Here is a 23,513-nt window from a genome sequence, read left to right as displayed (position 1 = left end):
TAATTTCAGGGTGCTGATTCCAAATCTGATCTCAGATTTGCTCTATCACATCTCATTTTTATGCTATCGGCATACCCCATTTTCATTGATTTTACCCGAAATGAATTCTGTCACTTATGATTGCAAGTTGTTGCGAGTCAGTGACTGCTTTAGTGTTAAAATATGGTGCTGTATTTTTAGGATAGTGTGTTTATAGTATAATTTTATGTAGATATCCACATTTATTTAATATTTTCTTCTGCAGTTTTTATTGAAAATGCAATATTTGATATCTCAAAAACATGATGTGATAGACAAAAACTGATGCCAGATTTGGAATCAGCACCCCAAAATTACATTAAAACCATTGGAATACCTTATGCCAGAAAAAGTGTGTTGACCAGTGTAATTAATGAGCCCCTTGGCAACTATACTTGACATCGTTCTTCTTGGCTACCTGGCCACCCAACTTCAATTTGACCAGCATCAAAAATGCCGAAAAATACGCCAGATATTGTTGGATCTCAGAAGCTAAGCACGTTGGAGTCTGGTTAGTCATTAGTATGGGTGACCACCTGGGGCTTGCCAGGTGTTGTAGTCATGGGGGCTTTGAAGTGGCCGTGAGATGGCGGTGCTGAATGTCAGCCCCCTGGGATATGCGTTGGGTCTTCTCCTTCCACATTTCATATTTCTCTCCGAGTGCAACAGAGTGACTGGTCAGTGCACAGCATTATGAACCCGGCAACCTCGATTTAATCGTTGGCCACTGTTAACATCAGTGGCGAGTGAAATCTGACCCCGCCCCCACTGTCACCCCCCCCCCCCACCATTTTTTAACCAGCCTGCGCTGACCTGCGTGGTGAAATTCAGTCAAACACATTCCTCCTGCGGAGGGAGCTGGTAGGAACGTCGGGTTGCTCGGTCAATGGCCAGGGTCAACGGCGGCGTGGTGTATCCCCCAAAATATGGCCGACTGTGAGGGCGGGCACAAGCCGGCGTGAGTAGGTTAAACGTTGAGTTTTATAAGGGCACCACGGGGTGACCAGCCCCTTCCCCACCCAGCCCCACCCCTCCCACCCAGCCCCTCCCCACCCCAGCCCCTCCCCACCCTCCCCTCCCCACCCAGTCCCACCTTCTCCACCCAGCCCCTCCCCACCCAGCCCCACCCCTCCCACCCCCACCCAGCCCCACCCCTCCCACCCCCACCCAGCCCCACCCTCCCCATCCAGCCTCTCCCCACCCTCCCATCCCCACCCAGCCCCTCCCCACCCACCCCACCCAGCCCCTCCCCACCCTCCCATCTCCACCCATCCCACCCCTCCCATTTTTGGATTCACGACGGACGAACGGACACAATAATCTCCTGTGGGCTGGTGTAACCAGGAGGTTCCTACCAGTAAAACAACCCTCATGTCTCGATTCAAAGCTTTCGTGACTGCAGGGATTCATCTTCTTGGTTCTTTCGGTAAAGTCCCTTCTACGTGACATTACCGAAAGAACCAAGAAGATGAACCCTCATGTCCTACACGGCAATGGGAGGCTGCCTTCTTCCAGCAGTGGACTGCCAAAGGACCTTGCATTATTATTTCCTTCAAATTTATGCAAAGGCTGGTACACCTTTCTCATGACAACAAGTTAAATTAAAAGCAAGCACCCACTAAATTCACACGGTGACTCTTATACGACCCTGCACATGGTATTGATCCAAGTCTCCTGTCCAGCACACTTTACCCGTGTGTTCAACAGGGCACATTGTGTTCACGAGACGCTGAACGTCCCTACATCCCTCTGGAGTGTGTGTGTGTGGAATGCTCTTCAATTGGAACTGAGAAGAGCCAATCCTTTGGTTGCCTTCAAAACTACAACTAAACAAATTATTTTATTTTACCAGGTAAGGCCCACTGAGCTACATAGCTCTTTTATCAGAAGTGACCTGGCCACAAGTGACAGATCTACAAAGTGGTTTATCACTCTGACAATTTTTTGCGTGCAAATGCAATAAACACTGCATGTTATTCAATGTGGAGGGAAAACCGGAGGACCCGGAGAAAACCCCACGTGACCACGGGGAGAGACACGCAAACTCCAAATATACAGCAGGCGTTAGGGTCGGGATCGAACCCACGAGCTCCTGTAAACCAGGCGAGGTAGTTAACATATTTCTTAGCCACCGTGGCATCCGTGTCGTGGAGATAGAGGGGGAAAGGCGAGAAGGTACTGGAGTAGGATGATGATGGGATTAAGAAAGATGTACAATATGAGGGGTGGAGACAGGGCTTGGGTTACGGTTGGGGGTGGAGGCCTCTATGAGGTTTGAGAATGGGCAGAGCGCTTCCACATAACATGGGAAGCAGTCTAGGCTCTGCGTGTGGGTTTCCATGCCTGTCAACCCCATATCAGTGCCCTACCTTATTACAGACCGATTCAGACCTTATTGGTCACCCCGTGCCCCTTATACATCTCAACGTTCACCCTACAAAGCCCCATCGCAAGGGAGAAACGCAAACACACAGACACATTTTGTTGTGCCCGTATAGAAACGGCTGTACGCTGATCGGACCTGAAAACTCAATTTCCCTGGACAAGCGTACGGGGTCAACCGTATGGGTTGACAGCGATGGTACCGTAGGGTGAATGGTGCCAAAAGGCCCCCCCAACTCGTCTTGTCCTGCGACGTAACGTGACCCGAACATAGTTTTTGTGTAAAGTCGGGCAGAGGAGCGTCTGCGGATGGCTACTTGCGTGCGAGGGGAGAGTGGACACTTGGGACGCTCGTGTGGGGCCTGGGGAGGAGGCCGATGTTCACGAGAGAGGAAGACATTGTTTGTTTGTTTGTGAAAGGTTTCGGCCAAGCCCCGAGGCATTTAACTGTGTTTTTATTTATTTATTCCGCCCTTTAAATCCAACATAATTGCCCGGGTCTTTCCTCTCTTATTGCGTTGCGTGTGATGATGATGCGCAGCATTTCCTTTCAGTTGAATTAAACTCAACACGCACGCATTTGTTTGTTTCCTTTCCTATAAAAACACGAAATTGGTTTATTACGAAGACAACAATTGTTGACCCGTGTGTGTGTACGGCGCGATTTGATGCCTGCGTTGCGAACTTGTGGGCTAATATAAACGATCGTGACAATGAACCCCGTGCTCACGTTGAATTTCTTCAGGGGGACACGGAGAGGTAAGACGTGTGGCCCTGGGGGGGGGGGGGGGCGGGGGGGGGCGCGAAAGGGACAGGGTGGGGTGGTTGTTGACCTTGCGTGCAGCAACGATAGCTGGGGAAAGAGGCTATCGGGGCTGGGAGAAGACTGGCCAGAGAGCAGTGGTTCTTATTCTTGTGTTGCCTCCGAAACGTCGTTAAATTATTTTATTTTTATTTTATTTTACTTTCATTCATTTTTTTTTACCTACGTGACTTTACCGAAAAACCTTAGAATATGAATCCTTGCAGTCACGAAAGCTTCAAATCTAGAAGCAGTGGTTCTTCTTCACCTTTACTGCAGCCTCTGCACCCATTTGGTTCGCAATAGTTAAACAAAATGTACGCAGTAATGTCAATAAATACGTTGGTTTGATGAATGAAAGTACGTTTTAACGTACGTGCCCGTTCTTCATTTGTGTTTTCGATTAATTATTTACATTCTCAAAAAAAATCTGGCCGTGTCTCGCACCCCCAATAAAGGGCATCTCGCATCCCCAGGAGATGCAGCGTGCACCCCAGGTTAAGAAGAAACACTGCCTTGGTGAGCCCGGGACGACGGCTGCACAACGCCTACCCAGGCCAAGGGATGAAGAGGAATGATGGATGGACTAAGGAGGGCCAAGATTTACCGAGCCCTGCCTTGGAACACGTGGCAATCGTTGTTACCACCACCGCCGCTGCTGCCGCCACACGGGAGAGTTACCGTTGCCATCACCATTATGGACAGGCATATCTTGGAAACCCGAGCAAAAATATGGAGTATCAGGCTTTAAGAGGAGTGTCTGGATGTGTTTTTTTTTAATCAAAATCCGGTTCGCATGATGACCCCCCCCCCCCTCAATCAGACACGGCCGTGCCATTCATTGCAAAGTATGAAAAGTAAGAATAGGTTTTAACCCTCTGGCAATCAAACAGGAGGTGGTAACACGTTCAAGCACCAAAATAGATTCCCTTTTGCAAGGAATCGAGTCTGCATTAAGCACACGCACTTGCAAATGTCGCTATTCGGAAATACAGAAGGTTCCGCTCTGTTAGCGGGCGTTGGTTATTGCAAACATGATGCCTTGTATAAAGGTGTCAGTTTTGTACCAGTTGAAAGGGTAAAAACCTATCACTATATTTTGCCACTGGTAAAGGAGGTCTCATAGTGTAAATGAGGTAAGGTTTGTCACGTAAACAGAACACGTCAATTCGTCACTAGTACAGCACACCGGTGTGTTGGAGAGCCAAGCCACAACATTTACAATCTGAGTACGACGTTTCGCCAGTAATTACAACCGGCATCATCAGGCGAGAGCCAGATTCGTGGAGAATTCCTCCGCTTTCGTTCCTTAGAGGGGTGGGTGCGATGACGTCACTTGTGAGCCCTTCACGTGCGAAGTTGGGGGGATTAATGAATGAATATAAATTACAATGGGTATCCATTGCCGGTTGAGTTATTCATATGGTAATCAACGGACATTATGCATGCAGATTGTTCTTGTACCTCCTGTCGTTTGCGTGCAATAAAATAGCAGTACCCTGTTATTGTCTGCGTACACGTAATCCCCAATTGATGTATGGTGATCTGTATAGGCATGCAAGGAGTGTCTAGTTTATGGATGATATTGGTAGGAACCTCCTGGTTACACCAGCCCACAGGGGATTATTGTGTCCGTCCGTCCGTCGTGCATCCAAAAATGGGAGGGGTGGGGCTGGGTGGGGAGGGGCTGGGTGGGGAGGGTGGGAAGGGGCTGGGTGGGGAGGGTGGGGAGGGGCTTGGTGGGTAAGGTGGGGCTGGGTGGGGGTTGGGAGGGGTGGGGTTGGGTGGGGAGGGGCTGGGTGGGGAGGGGCTGGTCACCCCGTGGTGCCCTTATAAAACTCAACGTTTAACCTACTCACGCCGGCTTGTGCCCGCCCTCACAGTCGGGCATATTTGCGGAATACACCACGCCGCCGTTGACCCTGGCCATTGACCGAGCAACCCAACGTTCCTACCAGCTCCCTCCTTAGGAATGTGTTATTGGTCGCGAAAGCCTACGTGTTAAACGGAGTATACAATGGTTCCAATCTGCTAAATTAACATTCAATGGCCCAACATCAACTTTCCAACGGGTGGCAACGTTTGAGGAATGCCCCACATATATTACCAAACAGCCGTGAGAGGTCAAGGTATTTACGAAAGGGATGCGTTCGATAATTGGTTTTTTACCCTTCTGTCTGGCAACAAAACTGACACCTTTTTACAAGGAGTCATGTTTGCATATACCACAATACCTGCAGTCATAATGCAAACAAAAGACATAACTCTGATAATGTGCACTGTCCTTGAAGTTGATTGGTCAAACCCATGTGAGACTAGGCTCTAAGGAAAGCTGTCTCGGGTGTGGACCAATCAACTTCAAGGACAGTGCACATTATCAGAGTTATGTTTTTTGTTTGTATTATGACTGCAGGTATTGTGGTCTATGCAAACATGACTCCTTGTAAAAAGGTGTCAGTTTTGTTGCCAGAGAGAAGGGTAAAAAAACATTTATCATATTTTTACTGGCAAATGAGGTTCCCATAGTCGGGATGCGTTCTTTAAAAAAAAAACACGTTGAAAAACGAAATGTCTTAAATTGGAATGGCTTCTCCTATTTCTTGAAGACAAAACATAAGCATATGTTTCGGACAGCCATTCCCACTCTACTCCGAACCTCAAGATGGAGAACATGAATGTTAAAACGATTGAATACTACTAATAATAATTAATTTAAAAACTAAAATAATAAACCTTTGCGCGTGTAGTGGTGTTAACTACTCGCTGTTCGCAAACTGTGAGAGAGCGGATCGTAAACAAGGTTCTCCCGCTCAATCAAACGGTCAGGGTCAAATGGGGTGAGGTAGGATCCAAACGCCAGATTGGGAAGGACCAATCGGAGGGTCCCACAAGGTGGCAGGGGATTGGACAACCCGGCCACGAACAGGTATAAAAGCCAGAGCGCTGAGAGCTCTTGGCCAGTTCTGCTACACGAAGACCCAAGTCGGCCGAAGACATCTAGGATCCTGGACCAAGCCCTCCAGCCCTTATCAGGGCTAGGGCTCAGTGTAACCAGTGGTCGGGGAGAGATCCCCTAGGTCCAGCCAGAGGACGCTGGGATAGCAGGGAGATTAGATAGCCTGCAAGGTCCGGAGGCTGTGTCTCCTCAGGGTAACGGGTGAGGGGACCATATACCCCTCTGTGTGATAGGGACTGTGTATTAAGATAATAAACAGTGTGTGCCATAAAGAAGTTTAGAAGTCCGTCCTTTACAACACTACACGCAGAAGCCCACCAAGAGATCCTGCTGCAGGGGACACCACCGTGATGATGATGCCACCTCCCGGAGTGTCCTTCTCGTTGATGACACCGTGATGACGCCTTCTCGTTTGATGACCTCGTGGCGCGTGGCCGTGGTGGCATTTCGTTCACGCGGCTAAATTCTAGTTTGTCCATCGAAAAGTGTCCACAATTTTGGCCATTGCGCTCACGCAAAAAAAACTATTAAAAGCGTAAATTGACCGTCCGTAAATCTGGGAGCACCGGTATAACATGCCTACTGTCTGCACGGTGGCCTATAGGCAATGCAAATTATGCATTGAATACAAATGAATCCTACCCGCTTGATGCATGCATGTAAAATTATAATATATAGTTTTCCATTCATGGAAATGATTGTGCATTTTCCTTTAGGCTCGTGTAATAAATGAGACAGAATACACACGATAAAAAAAACACAAGAGTGACGGAACAAACAAGACCAGAAAGAATACATTCTTAAATAATATCAACTGGGACAATCTACGTCGTCGCAGAGGAAGAGTGAATTTACTGCATACATGCGGGCGAGTGGCAGGCTATGCTCTATTCTCTGAGCACATTCTGAATTCTAGATTTGAAGCTTTCGTGACTGCAAGGAATCATCTTCTTAGGTTTTTTCGGTAAAGTCACGTAGGTAAAACATCAAAATTACCTACGTGACTTTACCGAAAAAACCTAAGAAGAGGACACATTCTGAATATCAATGATGAGCTCAGCTCAGAAGTAGTGCAGTGTCCAAATTACACATGAATCATCATCGCGTTGAACACAGAGGAAATGCGCTCTTGTTTATTCAGTGTGTGAAAATAGACGAGGTATGTGAAAAGGTTTTGAGAATGGGACATCAAAATAGCATATTTTCCACGTAACATTTAGGACTTTCCAATAACATAAAGCTACCATACTCTTTTGGTTCTTTCGGATGGATTCCTGCAGTCACGAAAGCTTCAAATCAAGATAAAGCTACCATATATGCAGTTAAGAAAAATAATAATGTCAAATACTATTAGAAGTATCTTCCCAGGAAAGCCTCAGTGAATCTGCCGGATGTTTTTGGTCTATTTCCATTCGTGAGTGTTTGATATGTGGGAGTCAAATGGAGAACCCGGAGAAAAAAAAGTCGACGCATGAATAGGAAGAGACAATAAACACCGGCATCTCGTGACCTCCTCGCAGCTCCACATCGACAACACCTGATAAGCCAGTTTAACACGTAGCAGGCTTTCGCGACCAATATTATTCATAATAAACGTTTTTGGGTTAGATCGCGTTATTTATCAATGTGTCGTAACCCTCCTTAGTGCGGCCTGGAAGCGTATTATTGAATAATACATATTACAATTCCTTATAGGGGAAACAAATACTAATTAACTGATCACTAACATAGCATGTAATTACAATAGCACACTTTACAACTGATTACTCATCTACAACTCACATCTTAACAATTGCCTGATTACTAATCTAGTATATAATTACAATAACCCCCCCCCCCCCCGCTCAAATCGTTGCACCTGATGAGTTAAATGATGACGTCACCCTGCTGCTGCTCTATTTAAGACCGGGAGCAAGAGCAGAGCCTCACCATTCTGGCGAATTGCCCGATGATGCTGGCTGCAATTACCAGCGAAACGTCGTACTACTCAAAAATTGTAAATGTTGTGGTTTCACGCTTCAACACACCGGTGGGCTAAAGTAGTGAACAATTTGTCGTTTGTCAACGTGACACTTGTTTTGCTGATTGGCCGTGTCGGGTGGTGGAGGGTTACGACACATTTATAAATAACGCGATCTAACCCAACAACGTTTATTATGAACCTGATAAGCCACCGATGGTCACCGATACGAGTGCATATCAGGCCAAATTTTTGCTTGGTACCTGCGATTAAACAAGATCGGGTGCATTGAAATATGATTTGGTGACGTCAAGGTAAGGTAAGGCAATCAAAGTGCAAAGTGATGGGATTCCACAGATGCCTGATACTGGGGTCGTGGTCATTTTCCACGTTTACTATTTATCGACATGTGTCTGCGGTTACTGGCATCAGACATTACTAGCAAGGGAACTCTGTGTTTAAAAAAAAAAAACACATTTACATTTAATGCAACTTTGTCGAGCTTGTTATATTTCTTGGAATTATTTCACACCGTCAACCGCTTCCAGTCCCCGAACACAGATAAATATTACTTTGAGATCGCGGCCTTAATTCGATGCATGGCTCACTTACAAGGAGCCGTGTGTATTTTCACTCCGGTAATTATTACGCGTTGAGCCAAATGGGGCGGGGGGGTGTGGGGGAGACACTTTGGACCGATCTGCACAGTTTTGTTTTTTTTCTACAGAAAATTCTAATGAGATGCCTTTAATTAAAAGAGCAGTTTATGCTCTTCCAAAAAATTAAATGTTAACAAGCAAACTGGGCACAGACTGTCCTGTTTCACCCCAACTCTACATCTCTGATCTTGAAACTCCACCCCGCAAACTCTATACTCCACGTGACCTTGACACACTTTATATATCGCACCAAAGACAAATACAAAGATCCCCCGTATAGCCTTAACAGACTGTTGGGGCAAGTGCTGTTAGCGAGCACATATGAAGGCCGAGACGGTACACGAGGGGGTGAGTGCCATGCTTACTTCACTGAAACTGGCGAACAAAGCAGACGTCAGCATGTGAGCATGTTTTAGAGTGAGTGGTGGTAGTGGTGGTGATACCGTGATCATAACAAGGAATTAACATGAACTAGAGGAAAGAGTGTGAGAACCGACTAAAGAACGCTGCCAAAGCTTGGCACAGGATAATTATGAGCAAGATAAAAGTAACGCTCAACAAGTTCTCGAAACAATGAAAGAAAAATGCAGTTAGTTAGAGGGATACGCCTGGAAAGCACAGCAGAGTATGGATACCTAGGGCAGTTATTGACATTGGACAGGAATCGAAGTGATACAATCAAAAAAGTCTTACAATAATAGGTTGGAGCGATTTTGGAAAACCGAAGTAATGAAAATAAATCTACCTATTCTTTGGTTCTTTCGGTAAAGTCGCGTAGGTATAAAATAAATTAATCACGACGTTTCGGGCGCTACACAAGCATCCGTCAACAGGTGGGAAAGCAAAAAAAAAACATGCTTTCTCACCTGATGACTGACGCTTGTGTTGCGCCCGAAACGTCGTGATTTATTTTATTTTATACCACGCGACTTTACCGAAAGAACCATAGAGTATGGATTCCTGCAGTCACGAAAGCTTCAAATCAAATATCCCTATTCTTTGGGTCTTTTGGTAAAGTCGCGTAGATGGGTTCAAAGGAAATAACCCCAAAAAAATATTTAAAAAACTACGACGTTTCGATCACAACACAAGCATTCGTTATCAGGAAGAAAAAAAAGCGCGTGTTGTTGTGATGAATAAACATCGTTGCCTCCTAAATAGTGTCTCTGAATGACTCACTGCACAGTGACAACGACCTGTAACTCTGTGTGTGCCCTAAGGTGCCCGCATTCCATCACAGCTGCGTGTCGCCACTGGCCAAAACGATCATCCCATCTCTGCACGATCCACCGACACATACTACCTGGGCACAACTCGCTCTGGATAATTATCGAGGCGCGTCGCGCAGCTTTGTAGCCTGCCCGTTGTCTGCAAAATTAGCATGCGCCCGACGCGATCCTGGAAACTCGTGACGAGAGTGCCGTTTGCTCAAGACGGCGTAACGAGCGTGTGGGTTCTGCGGTATGGAGCCCGGGGCGTGCATAGCGATGCGCGCATTTGGTTGTCGCGTGCCTTCACACGGCCGTGAAAGGTAAAGAAAACTAGATTTGAAGTTTTCGTGACTGCAATGATCCATACTCTTTGGTTCTTTCGGTAAAGTCACGTAGGTGAAAAAAATAATTTAAAATAATAATAATACAAATTATTGCTGTGGTTGTCACACCTGATGGCGATTGCTTGTGTTGCAATCGAAACGGCGTGATTTAATTAAATATTTGTATTCTCTTTTTATTTCATTATTTTTTCACCTACGCGACTTTACCGAAAGAATCAAAGAGTACAGGTAAAAACTGTCGGGGTTTGATCATTTGAGTACAATTTTTATGACATCAATAGCGAGTATCGCCACGGATACGCCGCCCCTTCCATACAAATGTGGACTTTCCACACGACCGGCTCTGGACTGTCAATGAAGAGCACCACAGCTGTGTAGCACAACTCTCCGATGTGTTGTTCGGCACGATGTCCGGCGTTTCCACCCCACGTGCTGGCAACCAAAAACTGACTATTCGGTTCCTGAAGAAACTCCCAGAGCGCGGAGTGAAATGTCAGAGGTCACGCAGAACCACAACCCAAAATAAGCCGCGTGGTAAAAATGTTTGCATTGTACTACCCCGGGCCAATGTGAGTGTGTGTGTGCGTGCGAAAGATGGCTTCCAATCCCGTGACCCTCTCCTCCCCGCCTTTGATGGCAGAGCAACTCCCTTCACAAGCAGCAATCCCACCCAGAGGGAGCTCACGGTAAAACTCCTGCTGCATTACGCCTGGACCTCTGAGCAGTTCTTAGCCTGAGGTGCACGCACTCCCTGGGGGTGTGAGATGCTCTTACTGTTATAGTTTTACTGTCTGTCTCTGGGATATATAGCTCTGTGATGTGCGCAAAGGAAGTCCTCCGTATGTACACTAAGTCTGTGATTTGCAGCTTAAAGGAGATGGCACGTTGCCCTATACACCAGCGGTTCTTCACCTGCAGTGCACGCAAGCCCTAGGGTTGCGAGATGCCTTTTCTGGGGGCAGCGAGACACGGCCAGATTTCTCTTCTTGGTTTTTTCGGTAAAGTCACGTAGAAAGGAAATAATAAAATAATAAAAATAAAACATAATAAAATAATTATCACGACGTTTCGGCCACAACGCAAGCAGCCATCCTCAGGTGAAGATCAGGTCTGTCGAGAAGACAGAGTCGGAAGATGATTCCCTGCAGTCACGAAAGCTTTAAATCGAAATTTACGGCCAGATTTGTTTAGAAGGTAAATCATCGAAAACACAACTTAAGTACGTGGTAAGTACAACTGCTCTGTTTCATCAAAGCTATGTATTTATTAATACGATCGCTTTTTTGGGGTTTTACGATCGAGACCCAACGGGATGCAAGGCTGCAGCTAAGGCTATAAGAACCACTGTTCCACGTAGCGCTCAGTTCCACATAGCGGACAGGCGGCGCGTCCAGAACTTTTACAGGACAGCAAACGTTTTTGAATAGAAACAAACGTCGTGGGAGTGGTGAGTGTTTTGTTTTCATTGAATCATCAATGATTGACGCAAAGGACCGACAAACTCACTACGTTTGAGAGAAGCTTGATTCTAACTACGTGACTTTACCGAAAGAACCAAAGAGATATGGATTCCTGCAGTCACGAAAGCTTCAAATCAAGATAGAAGCTGGATTGCTTCCGGGATCTTCGTGGATCTGAACGGGGGTTGGGGGGATCTTAGCAGTGTCTGAGCGCCGTGAGCGTCCTTTGACCATACTTCACCACATCGGTGCGAGCAGGTTAGTGATGGGGGGCTCAGGAATGATGCGCATTCGTAGCCAAATGCGCCAACCGATACCAATCACGCACGCCCACCGCTTCGCCGGAAAAGAAAAATGTGAATAATTCAGTGGTAATGCAATAAAGCGTAACTGATGAGAGGGATAGAGTCTTCAAATTAGTTGACGATTCTATACAAGATATTAAATATGCAGACGCACAAGAAATGAGACTGTCTTTCATCACTGTAAAAAAAAAACATGTTAAATGTACTATAGACGACACATCACCGTACAGCATTTAAAATGTTACACAGACTGCATAACATCACCGTACAATATTAAAATAAATTACGAATGCAATATTATCACGGCACAGCATTTCAAATGTATTCATCATCTCACAGCTTCGCTGCGCACAGCATTTAAATATATATGGTATGCGTTACGTAACACTGCTGCAACAGGATTTGAAATGCGAACGACACACATGTCGTCTCTCGACACGTGTCTCGCGACGCATGTGTTGCCTAGGAGACGGAGCCGCGCGCACAGGCGCGGCTCCGTCTCCTAGGCAACACATGCGTCGCGGCTCCGTCTCCTAGGCAACACATGCGTCGCGGCCAATAACATTACGGGTAAGTTAAGTAAATACATCAATGTACCCTACGTTTATTGTACGAAGTTATCTTTTTTTTGGGAAACGTTAAAACGTTGAAATACATAAATGCACCCTAAGTTTATTGTACAAAGTTAGATTTATTTTTTTAGGAAAACGTTAAAACGTACAAATAGGAAAACAAAAAAAGCTTTCTCATTTGAATTCCCCTGGGATTAAAAAGTGGGAAATGTCGATGGTAACTTCCTTATTATCGTGCGCAAAAAAAAGTGTCGTGGTTATTTAATGGTGGTCAAAATGCATCGTTTTATTGAGTGGATAACAACCCTACAATTACATATTCAGTCTGCTTCTATGAATCCATACGAAAGAAAAACATTGACGTCATCTGCCCAATTTGTATTCGGATGTTACTTTTCTCTCCAGCATGAATATCGCAATAACAAACCAAAAATATACTTGAAAGTGCCAATATACTCATAACAATATGACAATAGCGGCGTTTAACAGTGGAGAGCCACTTTATTCATAATGATTACATATTGTGTTCAAAATCTAATACGATTCATACAAATGCATGGCACTCACAGGAGTAAGCAAATCTAAATTTGACGATCGGGATAAAAAAATTCAGCTACTGATTATTTCGTGAACAAGCGTTTGCAAGGTTTTTATTGTTTTGTATCTTAACCTTCACATTCTCGTACTTTAAAAAAAAAATTATTTTTCCTTTAGTTTCCTTGGTAACAGAAGCGTGTTATCCCCTTCGGATTTGTTTCCAATTTGGGATGTCGCAAAAGAAACCCAGTTAAAGTGGTTCTTTCGGTAAAGTCACGTAGGTATCAAATAAATCACGACGTTTCGGGCGCAACACAAGCGTCCATCATCAGGTGGGAAAGCGATGTCAGCTGCTGAGGCAGACTGTCACATGACGTGCACGCAAAGACGCGTTCTCCCGATGAAGCGAGGATAGGAACTCAACTCTGCTCTTAGGTTTTTTCGGTAAAGTCACGTAGGTAAAAAATAAAATTAAAATTAATAAAAGTAATAATAGAAATAAAATAATAAATCACGACGTTTCGGAGGCAACACAAGTCTCCGTCATCAGGTGGGACCGTCACAGCTAGATTTACTGTATCAAGTGAGGCTCACTTGATACAGTACATTTCTATTATTACTTTCATTAATTTAAATTTAAATTTTTTACCTACGTGACTTTACCGCAAATAACCTAAGAGTATGAATCCCTGCAGTCACGAAAGCTTTAAATCTAGAACTAAACTCTGCCCTAGCGTTGCATGCGGAGCGACATCGCCTCGAGTGCATAGGGGGCAATTCAGAGAGTGACCTCTCAATTGCCCCTTGTGGCCACTCACCGCCCTCAGAACCACATCGCCTCGAGGGCACGTGATCACGCGCCCTGCCTGGGGAGTTGTGTGACTGTTGCATGGCAATTCACCGGACAATTCGATGTCCCCCCCTCCCCCCTCTCTGGTGTGAGCTTGAAGAGAGTCAGCCCCGGCCTCTCTGGGCGCGAGCCACGTGGGGAGGCGTTTGGCAGGCGGGAATTTGGAGGTGCGCGGTCACGTGTGGCCTAGGGCTGCCACCCCTCCTGAGGTTTCCCCCATGATCCTCCTCTTTTTGACGTGCTGGAAGCGAGGCAAGCCGACGGAGTTTGGACGACTGTATCGTAAACGGCGCCGGTTGGTTATCTCGGCGGCATTGGCCGTCCGTCACGGCATCTCCAACGAAACAAACGTAGCAGCGAGGGCTGGGCTGGGGGAAATGCAGTGCGATTTGGAAATGAAGGGCACATTTCATTTCAATCGGTGCCGACAACGTCAAGGCCAATGAGCAACATTTTATTTATTTGTTCGTGACTTGAATTCGCAATGACGCGCCGCACACGCGCACACAACAGCAAGTGTTGTGGACCGACGTGACAATTCTACCTTTTCTTCCAGGAGAAGGTACCCTTGAACGCTGTAGTTTATCAACAGATGTTTCTTTGTGTGTGTAGAACTTTCCCATGGCAAAATCAAACGGCGTGCGGAGCGAGAGGTGGCACGGTGATTCGCGCGCTGAGATTTGAACGTAGCGTCCCAAGCTGAATTCCGAACCACAGCCGACATCAGTGGCGAGGGATCTATAAATTGTCCCTGTGCCCCCTCCCCGTCCCCACCGCCCCCACAACCCTATCACCAAATTGCACTGACCAGCGTAGTGAAGTATGGTCAAAACTCCCCACAAGCGATATGCCTTTCATCTCACGGTGGATTGACTGTAAATTCGTATATTGATGTATAATTCACAACAAACTGAAGCCGATTTGCAGCCAAAGTCATTAGTCGACTGTTTGTGATAATTTCGAGATCTCTATTGGATCTAAGACCATTGAGATACACAATTAGGAGCTACGTAATTTTCCCCATGACACCACCGTACTGTCAGAAGCGGTGTTTGATGTCTCTTTGAAAGGGTGGTGCAGCAATGCTTCATGGTTACCAAACATTCGTGATGGCTCACGCCATTAAGTGTCAACTCAAAAGCAGGCTTCACAATCAAAGCCGCTCTCTCCGTTCACGCACCTGCGTAGGGCATTCCCCAGCCAGTTGTAAATTCCACCTTCCTATGACAGGGGGCCAGTCTCTTGCTATGATAACCTATTAGTTCTCCGATGCGTTTTTGGCTTGTACCGCCGCATGTTTGCACGGACATCAACAATGCAGGGGTACAACTCTAAGATAGATCGGTGGTGATCGTTGACCTTTGACCCAACGGTGTCACAACACTTCAGTGCTCGTATTACCACCACCACCCATGCTAGCCGGAACATCCACGTCTCCCTTCAGCCAAGCCTTACAAGCACCCCCGTTCGTATGTTGATTGCTAAGATTCTAGATCACTTCTAAACTAATTCCTTTCGAACCGTTTTCTGTGTTCAGTCTGTTTTCCGTCAACCGCGCCTCCGATTAGCGCGGTTGGCTACGTACGGCGCGAAAGAAGTCCAACGTGCATACGCTATAGACACGCGAGACAAAGGTGAGCTCGGCTGTCGAGAAACACTGTTCTCGGACACCATAGCCACACAGATGACCAACTTTAGTGTCGCGCGAATCAGTAAAGCACCGTTTTGGTGGGTGCAAGTGCTCCAAAGCACCACGACCCTCGCGGTGTTCTACTCGCAAGGCCCCGAGGTCAAGGTTCAATTTCTGAACTCTAAAGCCAGGGTCATATTCACGCCTGTCAAGTCTCCTGCACTGCACACAAAGGTCCCCCGAATAGCCTGAGCAGACTGCTGGGGCAAGTGCTGTTAGTGAGCACCTATGAAGGCCGGAACGGTACACGAGGGGGTGGGTGGCCAGCACCACGCCTGACCGCCTTTGTCTCCCCAGTGGTGATGTTTACACACTGCACCGGGTACTCTTTTGAGGCTGAGTCGACCTAGGGGAGGCCCGGGACCGGTTCAGATAATCGTCACAGGGTGTTGGCCGTGAACGTCGCTCCCTCGACCCTCCGTTGTAACTGGAGGGTGACTGCCTCCAACTCTCCCGCAGAATCATTCACAAACCTCCACAGCGGCCCATCTTGACATTGCTGGGAGCAGTCATCGGCAAGTCCAATTAGCTCCACATCCATACTCTTTGGTTCTTTCGGTAAAGTCACGTAGGTATGATGATTGCTTGTGTAGCAATCGAAACGTCGTGATTAAATTTATTTTCTTTTATACCCACGTGACTTTACCGAAAGAACCAAAGAGCATGGATCCCTGCAGTCACGAAATCTTCAAATCAAGATTAGCTCCACATCCTTCTGTACCACATCAGTCCATGTGTTCTGTAGCCCGTGTCGCGCCCGTTTAGCCACCTCTATTCAGCCGAACAGAAGCTGCTTGAGCATACCGTGACTGGACATGCGGGCTACATGACCCACACACACAGACAAAACTATCACACATTAAGTCAAATTCACACACACCACACACCACCACCATCACCGCCACGCACAACACCCGTGCATTTCACCAGCCCATCACTCCGGTAAGCAGCTCCCCTCCCTCTGCTGGCCACCGCACTTTACGTCCCTGCCATCAGCAGCAAGGGGCACCAATGGGGAGGCGGTCACGCGTTGGGCAAAACCCCCGAAAAATTTGACAGCCTCGCAAATTTTATTACCGCTCCAAAGCTGCCATCACCGGCCACAATTTGTTTTTTTTTCTTTCGAAACCCGGTAGAAAGACGAGGGGGTAACGTACAGCAGCAGCAGCAGCGGCGGCGGCTTCTGAATAAAGAGCCCCCTGACCGGCAAAGCCGACGAGGTTCTCCACCTGACTTCGTGTTTTTCTATTTTAATGACCAAGGCGATGAGCGACGAACGGGCTGAGGTCTGTGCTTGTCTGTGCTGCTGCTGCTGCTTCTGTGTGGACAGCGGCACCCATTAGAGAGTGAGTCAGCCCCGGCCTCTCTGCGCGTGAGCCACGTGGGGTGGCGTTGGGCAGGCGGGAATTTGGGGGTGCGCGGTCACGTGTGGCCTAGGGCTGCCACCCCTCCTGGGGTTTCCCCCGTGATCCTCCTCTTATTGACGTACTGGAAGCTTCTTCTTGGTTCTTTCGGTAAAGTCACGTAGAAGGGAAATAATAAAATAATAAAAATAAAACATCATAAAACAATTTTCACGACGTTTCGGCCACAACGCAAGCAGCCGTCCTCAGGTGAAGACCAGACAGCTGTCTCCCCGACAGACCTGGTCTTCATCTGAGGACGGCTGCTTGCGTTGTGGCCGAAACGTCGTGAGAATTATTTTATTATGTTTTCTTTTTATTATTTTATTATTTCCCTTTTACGTGACTTTACCGAAAGAACCAAGAAGATGAATCCCTGCAGTCACGAAAGCTTTAAATCGTACTGGAAGCTCTCGTGGGAAATAAGCAAATACTTTCCGGGACGTTAAACAACAACGACAACAACATAATTCAGTTTGTGTCAGTTGTGCCATGATACACTGCCCAAGACAATGTATTTACGTGCGGTCATCTTCTCTTTTGGTATTAATCTTTAGTCCTTCCCTCGCACCTCCGATTAGCGCGGGTGGCTACGTACGTACGGTGCGAAAGAAGTTCAACGTGCATAACATATACATACGCTGCGACGCAATCACTTCTAGTGAGTGTCACAGTTGTTGTTTGTGGCGTGTCGCGTACCGTCCATGTCGAGGCGCTGCATGATGATCGCGAGCTCCACTTCGCTGGGCATGTGACCCAGCGACCTCATCGCCATGCCCAGCTCCTGCTTGGAGATGAAGCCGTTGCCGTCTCGGTCGAAGACGCGGAACGCCTCCCGGATCTCTGCACGCGCACCGCACCGCATACGAACGCCGCGTAAAGCCATCACGCGGTTGGTGGGGGGGGGGACAAAGCGGTTGCAAAACCGCGTGGGGGTGCGGCCTTCAAATTCGCTAAAGGATGAACGCAGCACAGAGGGGGGTCGGGGGGTCTCGACGCTGTTTGGCAGGAGGGTTTTCTGTCATTGGGATGTTTGGCCAAGTTCATTGGTAATGGTTTAGGATTTTAAGTGCAGGGCTAACTTGTGCGTGACTGGTATATTCAAGAGTCCACGGCTGCACTGGCATTTTCTAACCGCCGCAAAAGCACAAACCTACAAGAGGCAGTCTCCCCAATCAATGTGTTCATCTAGCTCAGGCCTGATTCGCTTTCGAAATCCGATGACACTGCGTGCATGCGGGGTGAATAGGTTGCAATGCGCGTGCTGGTGGTGGTGGGATGTGGGCAATGACATAACAGAACAATAAATAAACACTTTATTTCCACCACGTAACCAACGAAATAATTCAAAATCTTGGTCTATCAGGCGGTGGGGCTTCTGGGCACACTGCTGACGATAGGCTACAAGGTTGAAACCGGTCCGTGGTTTGCTGCTCACACAAATTCTCCCGAAGAGTGAAAAAGGCCAAGAGGCCGGTGGATTATTTTATTATTTCATTCTACGTTTTGGATGAAACGAAGCCAAAATATTGTTACGTTTTAATTTACTTACATTAACACCAACACATTTTAAAATGTATTTGTGTTGGTGGAGAGCAGTAACTTTGTAATTCATTGCATTTTACAGATTCTATAAATATCTGCCTACTTGAATGACATCAAGATTGAGATTCCACCAATGAGGCCGCGTTAAAATGACAACCAAAAGCATGAAACGAGGGCCATACTTTAGAACATTTTAGACCACAATTGCAATTGAATACACGTGAATCCAAAAAAGTAAACTGCACCTTCAAATAATTGTACAGGCTCAGTGACCGTGACATTTTAATCGCCGTTCAAAACCGCGAGGCCATATCCAATCGCTCTTTTCCAAAGGGGTTTGGTATCACGTGCAGGGAGATATACAGAGACCGGAATCACACTCAATTGAGACCCACGGCATGTGGATAGCCCGCACTCAGTGTCTCAACACGGAGAGCTTCCAATCTTAATCAACCCTCAAAGTGGTCCAGCAGCAGCAGCAGGAACAGACACTTGTTAGCCCCCCACCAGCAGGGCCCTATTCATCTGCAACAGTCATTTTCAATTTGTAAGTGGGGTGGCCCCTTCAGGAGCGGGGCAGGAACCTGTCACTGTGGGGGATGGGGAGGGCCCCCCCCCAGATCGTATCGTGGCCGCGTATTTTTAGCACAAAATTTTTTTTTGGGGGGGGGGAGGAGAGTTTTTTTGCGTGCAAAATTAGTTCAATTGAATTGGGGAGCTTCACTATTGCGAGGTAACCTTCAGATTAGGCCACGACTCGATATTGAAACTCAGTGGGGGAAAGGGAGGGGGGTGAGTGGCAGGGTGGGTGGGTGTCAGAGAAAGCAAAGGGGGCCTGTCTCGTTGAACATTGGAATTGCATCGTTTTAAATTCATTAACCGTTTCCTGCGTGGGCGTCGGTCGCATAGCCAAACATCTCCGTCTCATTCCAGGGAATTGTTTTTTTTTACTTCCGCTTTTAGTTAAAGAAGGAGAACAACAACAACAACAACAGAAACAACAACAACAACAACAACAGAAACAACAACAACAGAAACAACAACAACAACAACAACAGAAACAACAACAACAGAAACAACAACAACTACAACAACAGAAACAACAACAACAGAAACAACAACAACTACAACAGAAACAACAACAACAACAACAACAGAAACAACAACAACAGAAACAACAACAACTACAACAGAAACAACAACAACAACAACAACAGAAACAACAACAACAACAACAACAGAAACAAACAAAGCGCTGTGCCCTGCGAAATCCCACAGTGAGGGGAAATGATTCGCTGAGAACTGTCCCTTACGAACGGTGGCCCGACTCATCGTCTTGGTTCTTTCGGTAAAGTCACGTAGAATGGAAATAATACAATAATAAAAATAAAACAATAAAATAATTCTCACGACGTTTCGGTCACAACTTAAGTAGCCGTCCTCAGGTGGGGAGCAGGTCTGTCTCGTCCAAAATTATTTTATCATGTTTTATTTTTATTATTTCCATTCTACGTGACTTTACCGAAAGAAAGAACCCAGACGATGAATCCCTGCAGTCACGAAAGCTTTAAATCGAAAAGGTGGCACGACTGTTGCTACCTCTGCGCACATCCGTACGCCACGATCCATAAGGCCAACGACGCTGTCGCGCGGGCAATAATTGTGGCGTGTGGATGATGCTAATTCTGTGAATGCAAAAAAGAGGGGGGGGGGGGGTGGTGGGGGGAGCGGTAGTGTAGCGGGTAGCGCTACACTGCGCTACGAACGCCGCGATCCGGGTTCGATTCCCGCTCACGACCAACACCCAGTGACTATTATTTGAACCGGTCCTGGGCCTCCCCTAGGTCGACTCAGCCACAAATGAGTACCCGGTGCGGTGTTAAACATCGATACTGGGGAGACAAAGGCGGCCGGGCGTGGTGCTGGCCACCCACCCCCTCGTGTGCCGTTTTGGCCTTCATAGGTGCTCGCTAACAGCACTTGCCCCTACAGTCTGTTCAGGCTACACGGGGGATCTTTGTCTTTGTCTAAAACTTGAACTTCTGCCGTGGACGTAATTCCCAACTCTCGTGCCGCCACCTTGGCTCGTGCCCGGGACATCGCCCCCCCCCCCCCCTTTGCCGAGTGACGCGCGTGCCTTCGCCAGCAATCACATCGCTATTCCACGACACGCTCTTACGCTTTAACAGGCGTCTTTAATGCACCCACGTGTTCTATGATGGGCTGACATATGGGGCAATGCTCTGATATTTACGGCGTTGCCGTGCGCGCACTAAGCATTCGAATGTAAAATAAAAAATAAAAATCACGACGTTTCGGAGGCAACACAAGCTTCCGTCTTCAGGTGGAACCGTCACAGCCCGACAGCTGTATCAAGTAAATGAGAGATTACAAGAGCTACCACTCCGTATATATAATGGTTGAGGAGGGGGGAAGGGCCAGGAACGGCTCACTTTTCATTATTATGGTAAGGTGCGGCTTGAGACTACGAATAGACTACATAACAAACTCTGTGGGCTCTCATGAAATTGTCTTTTCCGAGACCAAGGTGCTCTGCAAACCTCCTGGCTACCATCAAAGGTTTGTACACGAAGCCATACAAATATACAAACACAGACATAAAAAACTTAAGAATATGAATCCTTGCAGTCACGAAAGCTTCAAATCTAGAATTAACGTTTGTTTGTTTGTGTTGTTGCTGTTGTTGCTGTTGTTTAGCCATGAGGTGAGAACTCAGGAGAAACTGGGGGTGCCGTCTCATCGGCAAGAGTCACCTGGGCGGAGGGCGGTGGTCATCAGAATAACAAAAAAGCCAAAACAATTCGAAATCAAAGTACAACGATTCAAGCAAATTTTTGAATGGGAGCCAAAAAATTTCTGCCGCATGAGAAATGGAATTCTTTTTTATATAGCACAAACATAAATCAATGTTCGAAATCATAAACTCCCTCAAGCATTAGTCGGCTCAGGCAGATTATGTTTCAGATTGTTCCTAATACGTTTTAGAAACATTAAACAGATACAGCGTGACTGTTGTCACCAATGAGTAAACAGATGTGGATGTATGTCAAATGCAATTGCAAGTGAAGTTATCATAAGGAATCGACAGATTAGCATCACGTGGTGATTTCGACATGAGGGTAACCGAGGACATATTTGAAGCGATGGAATTCCAGGCGCATGTGTGTCCCTGTTCTCTGCCACGTGCCATTAACTTACGTTCTGACTCCTATATATATTTACAAATTAACGTGACTAGCTTGATGAAAGTACATTTGCAACATTATGTTTCAATAAAAGATGCGTTGCTATCAAAGTGGAGCAATATTCGCATAAATACTCTCATTCGTTTAGGCTGTTTCGCCAAGATGAGAATCTGGCTCTCCGTGTCCTGCCTAATGAGGCTTTTCTGAGTTAAACAAGTGGCAATGTCTCCCAATAAACATCGGCAAACGTGCAAAGGACAATGTTTATTATAGTGCAGCAGCAACAGCAACAACACGAATAATACATCCAGGAAAGCACCATTTTCAAGGCAATGGCACAAAGGTCCTCTTACGTTGCTGCCGGAGGAACGCAGAAACATTTGATGCATTTTTCGCATCCACGTGCAAGACGAAAATCCCCCGTGTAGCCTTAACAGACTGTTGGAGCAGGTGCTGTTAGCGAGCACCTATGAAGGCCAGCACGGCACACGAGGGGGTGGGTGGCCAACACCACGCCCGGCCGCCTTTGTCTCCCCAGTGGCGATGTTTACACCCCGCACCAGGTACTCATTGGAGGCTGAGTCGACCTAGGGGAGGCCCAGAACAGGTTCAAATAATCGTCACTGGTGTTGGTCGTGAGCGGGAATCGAACCCGGGTCGCCAGGTTCGAAGGGCAGCGCGCTAACCGCTACACTACCGCTCCCCACCACACACACACACGTGCGCATCACCCCCCCACCGTGCCCCCCAAAAAACAAAGACAAAGATCCCCCGTATAGCCTTAACAGACTGTTGAGGCCACCCCCACACCACCCTGCGACACACACCACACACACCGCACACAGCACACACACCGCACACAGCACACACACCGCACGCACCGCACACCCACACCACACCATCCCCCCCACACACCCCCACACACACACCCACACCACACCACCCCCCACACACCCCCCACACACCACACACACACACCCACACCACACCACCCCCCCCACACACCCCCACACACACACCACACACCCCCACACACACACCACGCACACGTACCTTGCACCTCGTCCTCCGAGATGTCGGGCGGTCCCTCGGGAAGTTCGGGGATGCTGCAGAGGCCGCGATACATGAGCCCCGTGCTCACCGGGTGCATCGGCATGACTGCCGCGCGTGCCACAGGGGCGCGTGCCACGGGTGCGCGTGCCACGGGTGCGCGTGCCACGGGTGCGCGTGCCACGGGTGCGCGTGCCACGGGTGCGCGTGCCACGGGTGCGCGTGCCACAGGTACGCGTGCACGACACGTGCGGGTTTTCCACGCGCGCCGGGCCGAGCCGAGCCGAGCCGAGCCGGCCGCCACCCTCACCTCGGCCACACCTGCACACGCGCCGGGGGGCCACGTCACGCGGTTATTATTGTTGTTGTTGCCGTGGTTGTTGTTGTTGTTGCAAGTTCGTACTTTTGACAATGCTTGGTAATTGTAAGCCGGCCGCTTGGGGGGAGGGGGGGTTGTGTTCATTTGATGAGTTCGCCTCGCGTTCGACGACGACGACGGGAAATATGTTGGTCAGCTAAAGGGGAATTGGCCACGACGGGTGGACTTCGTTCGTCGAGAGTTT

General features: G+C 47.6%; 1 protein-coding gene across 1 annotated transcript in view; it reads right to left on the bottom strand.

Annotated features, from left to right (window-relative positions):
- The window catches only part of LOC144945429 (calcium-binding protein 7-like), a 58,274-nt gene extending 35,007 nt beyond the window's left edge, over nt 1–23,267 (bottom strand). The window contains exons 1-2 of the mRNA XM_078873945.1: nt 22,954–23,267; nt 17,849–17,992 (exon numbers count right to left, since the gene is read on the bottom strand). Of these exons, the coding sequence (XP_078730071.1) occupies nt 17,849–17,992; nt 22,954–23,056 (247 nt within the window). The 5' untranslated portion in view covers nt 23,057–23,267. The remainder of the gene's footprint in view (nt 1–17,848; nt 17,993–22,953) is intronic.
- Nucleotides 23,268–23,513: the final 246 nt, after the last annotated feature.

Source organism: Lampetra fluviatilis, chromosome 37, assembly GCF_964198595.1.
Source record: "Lampetra fluviatilis chromosome 37, kcLamFluv1.1, whole genome shotgun sequence".
NCBI classification, from domain to species: domain Eukaryota; kingdom Metazoa; phylum Chordata; class Hyperoartia; order Petromyzontiformes; family Petromyzontidae; genus Lampetra; species Lampetra fluviatilis.
This window is presented reverse-complemented; position numbering and strand designations above follow the sequence as displayed.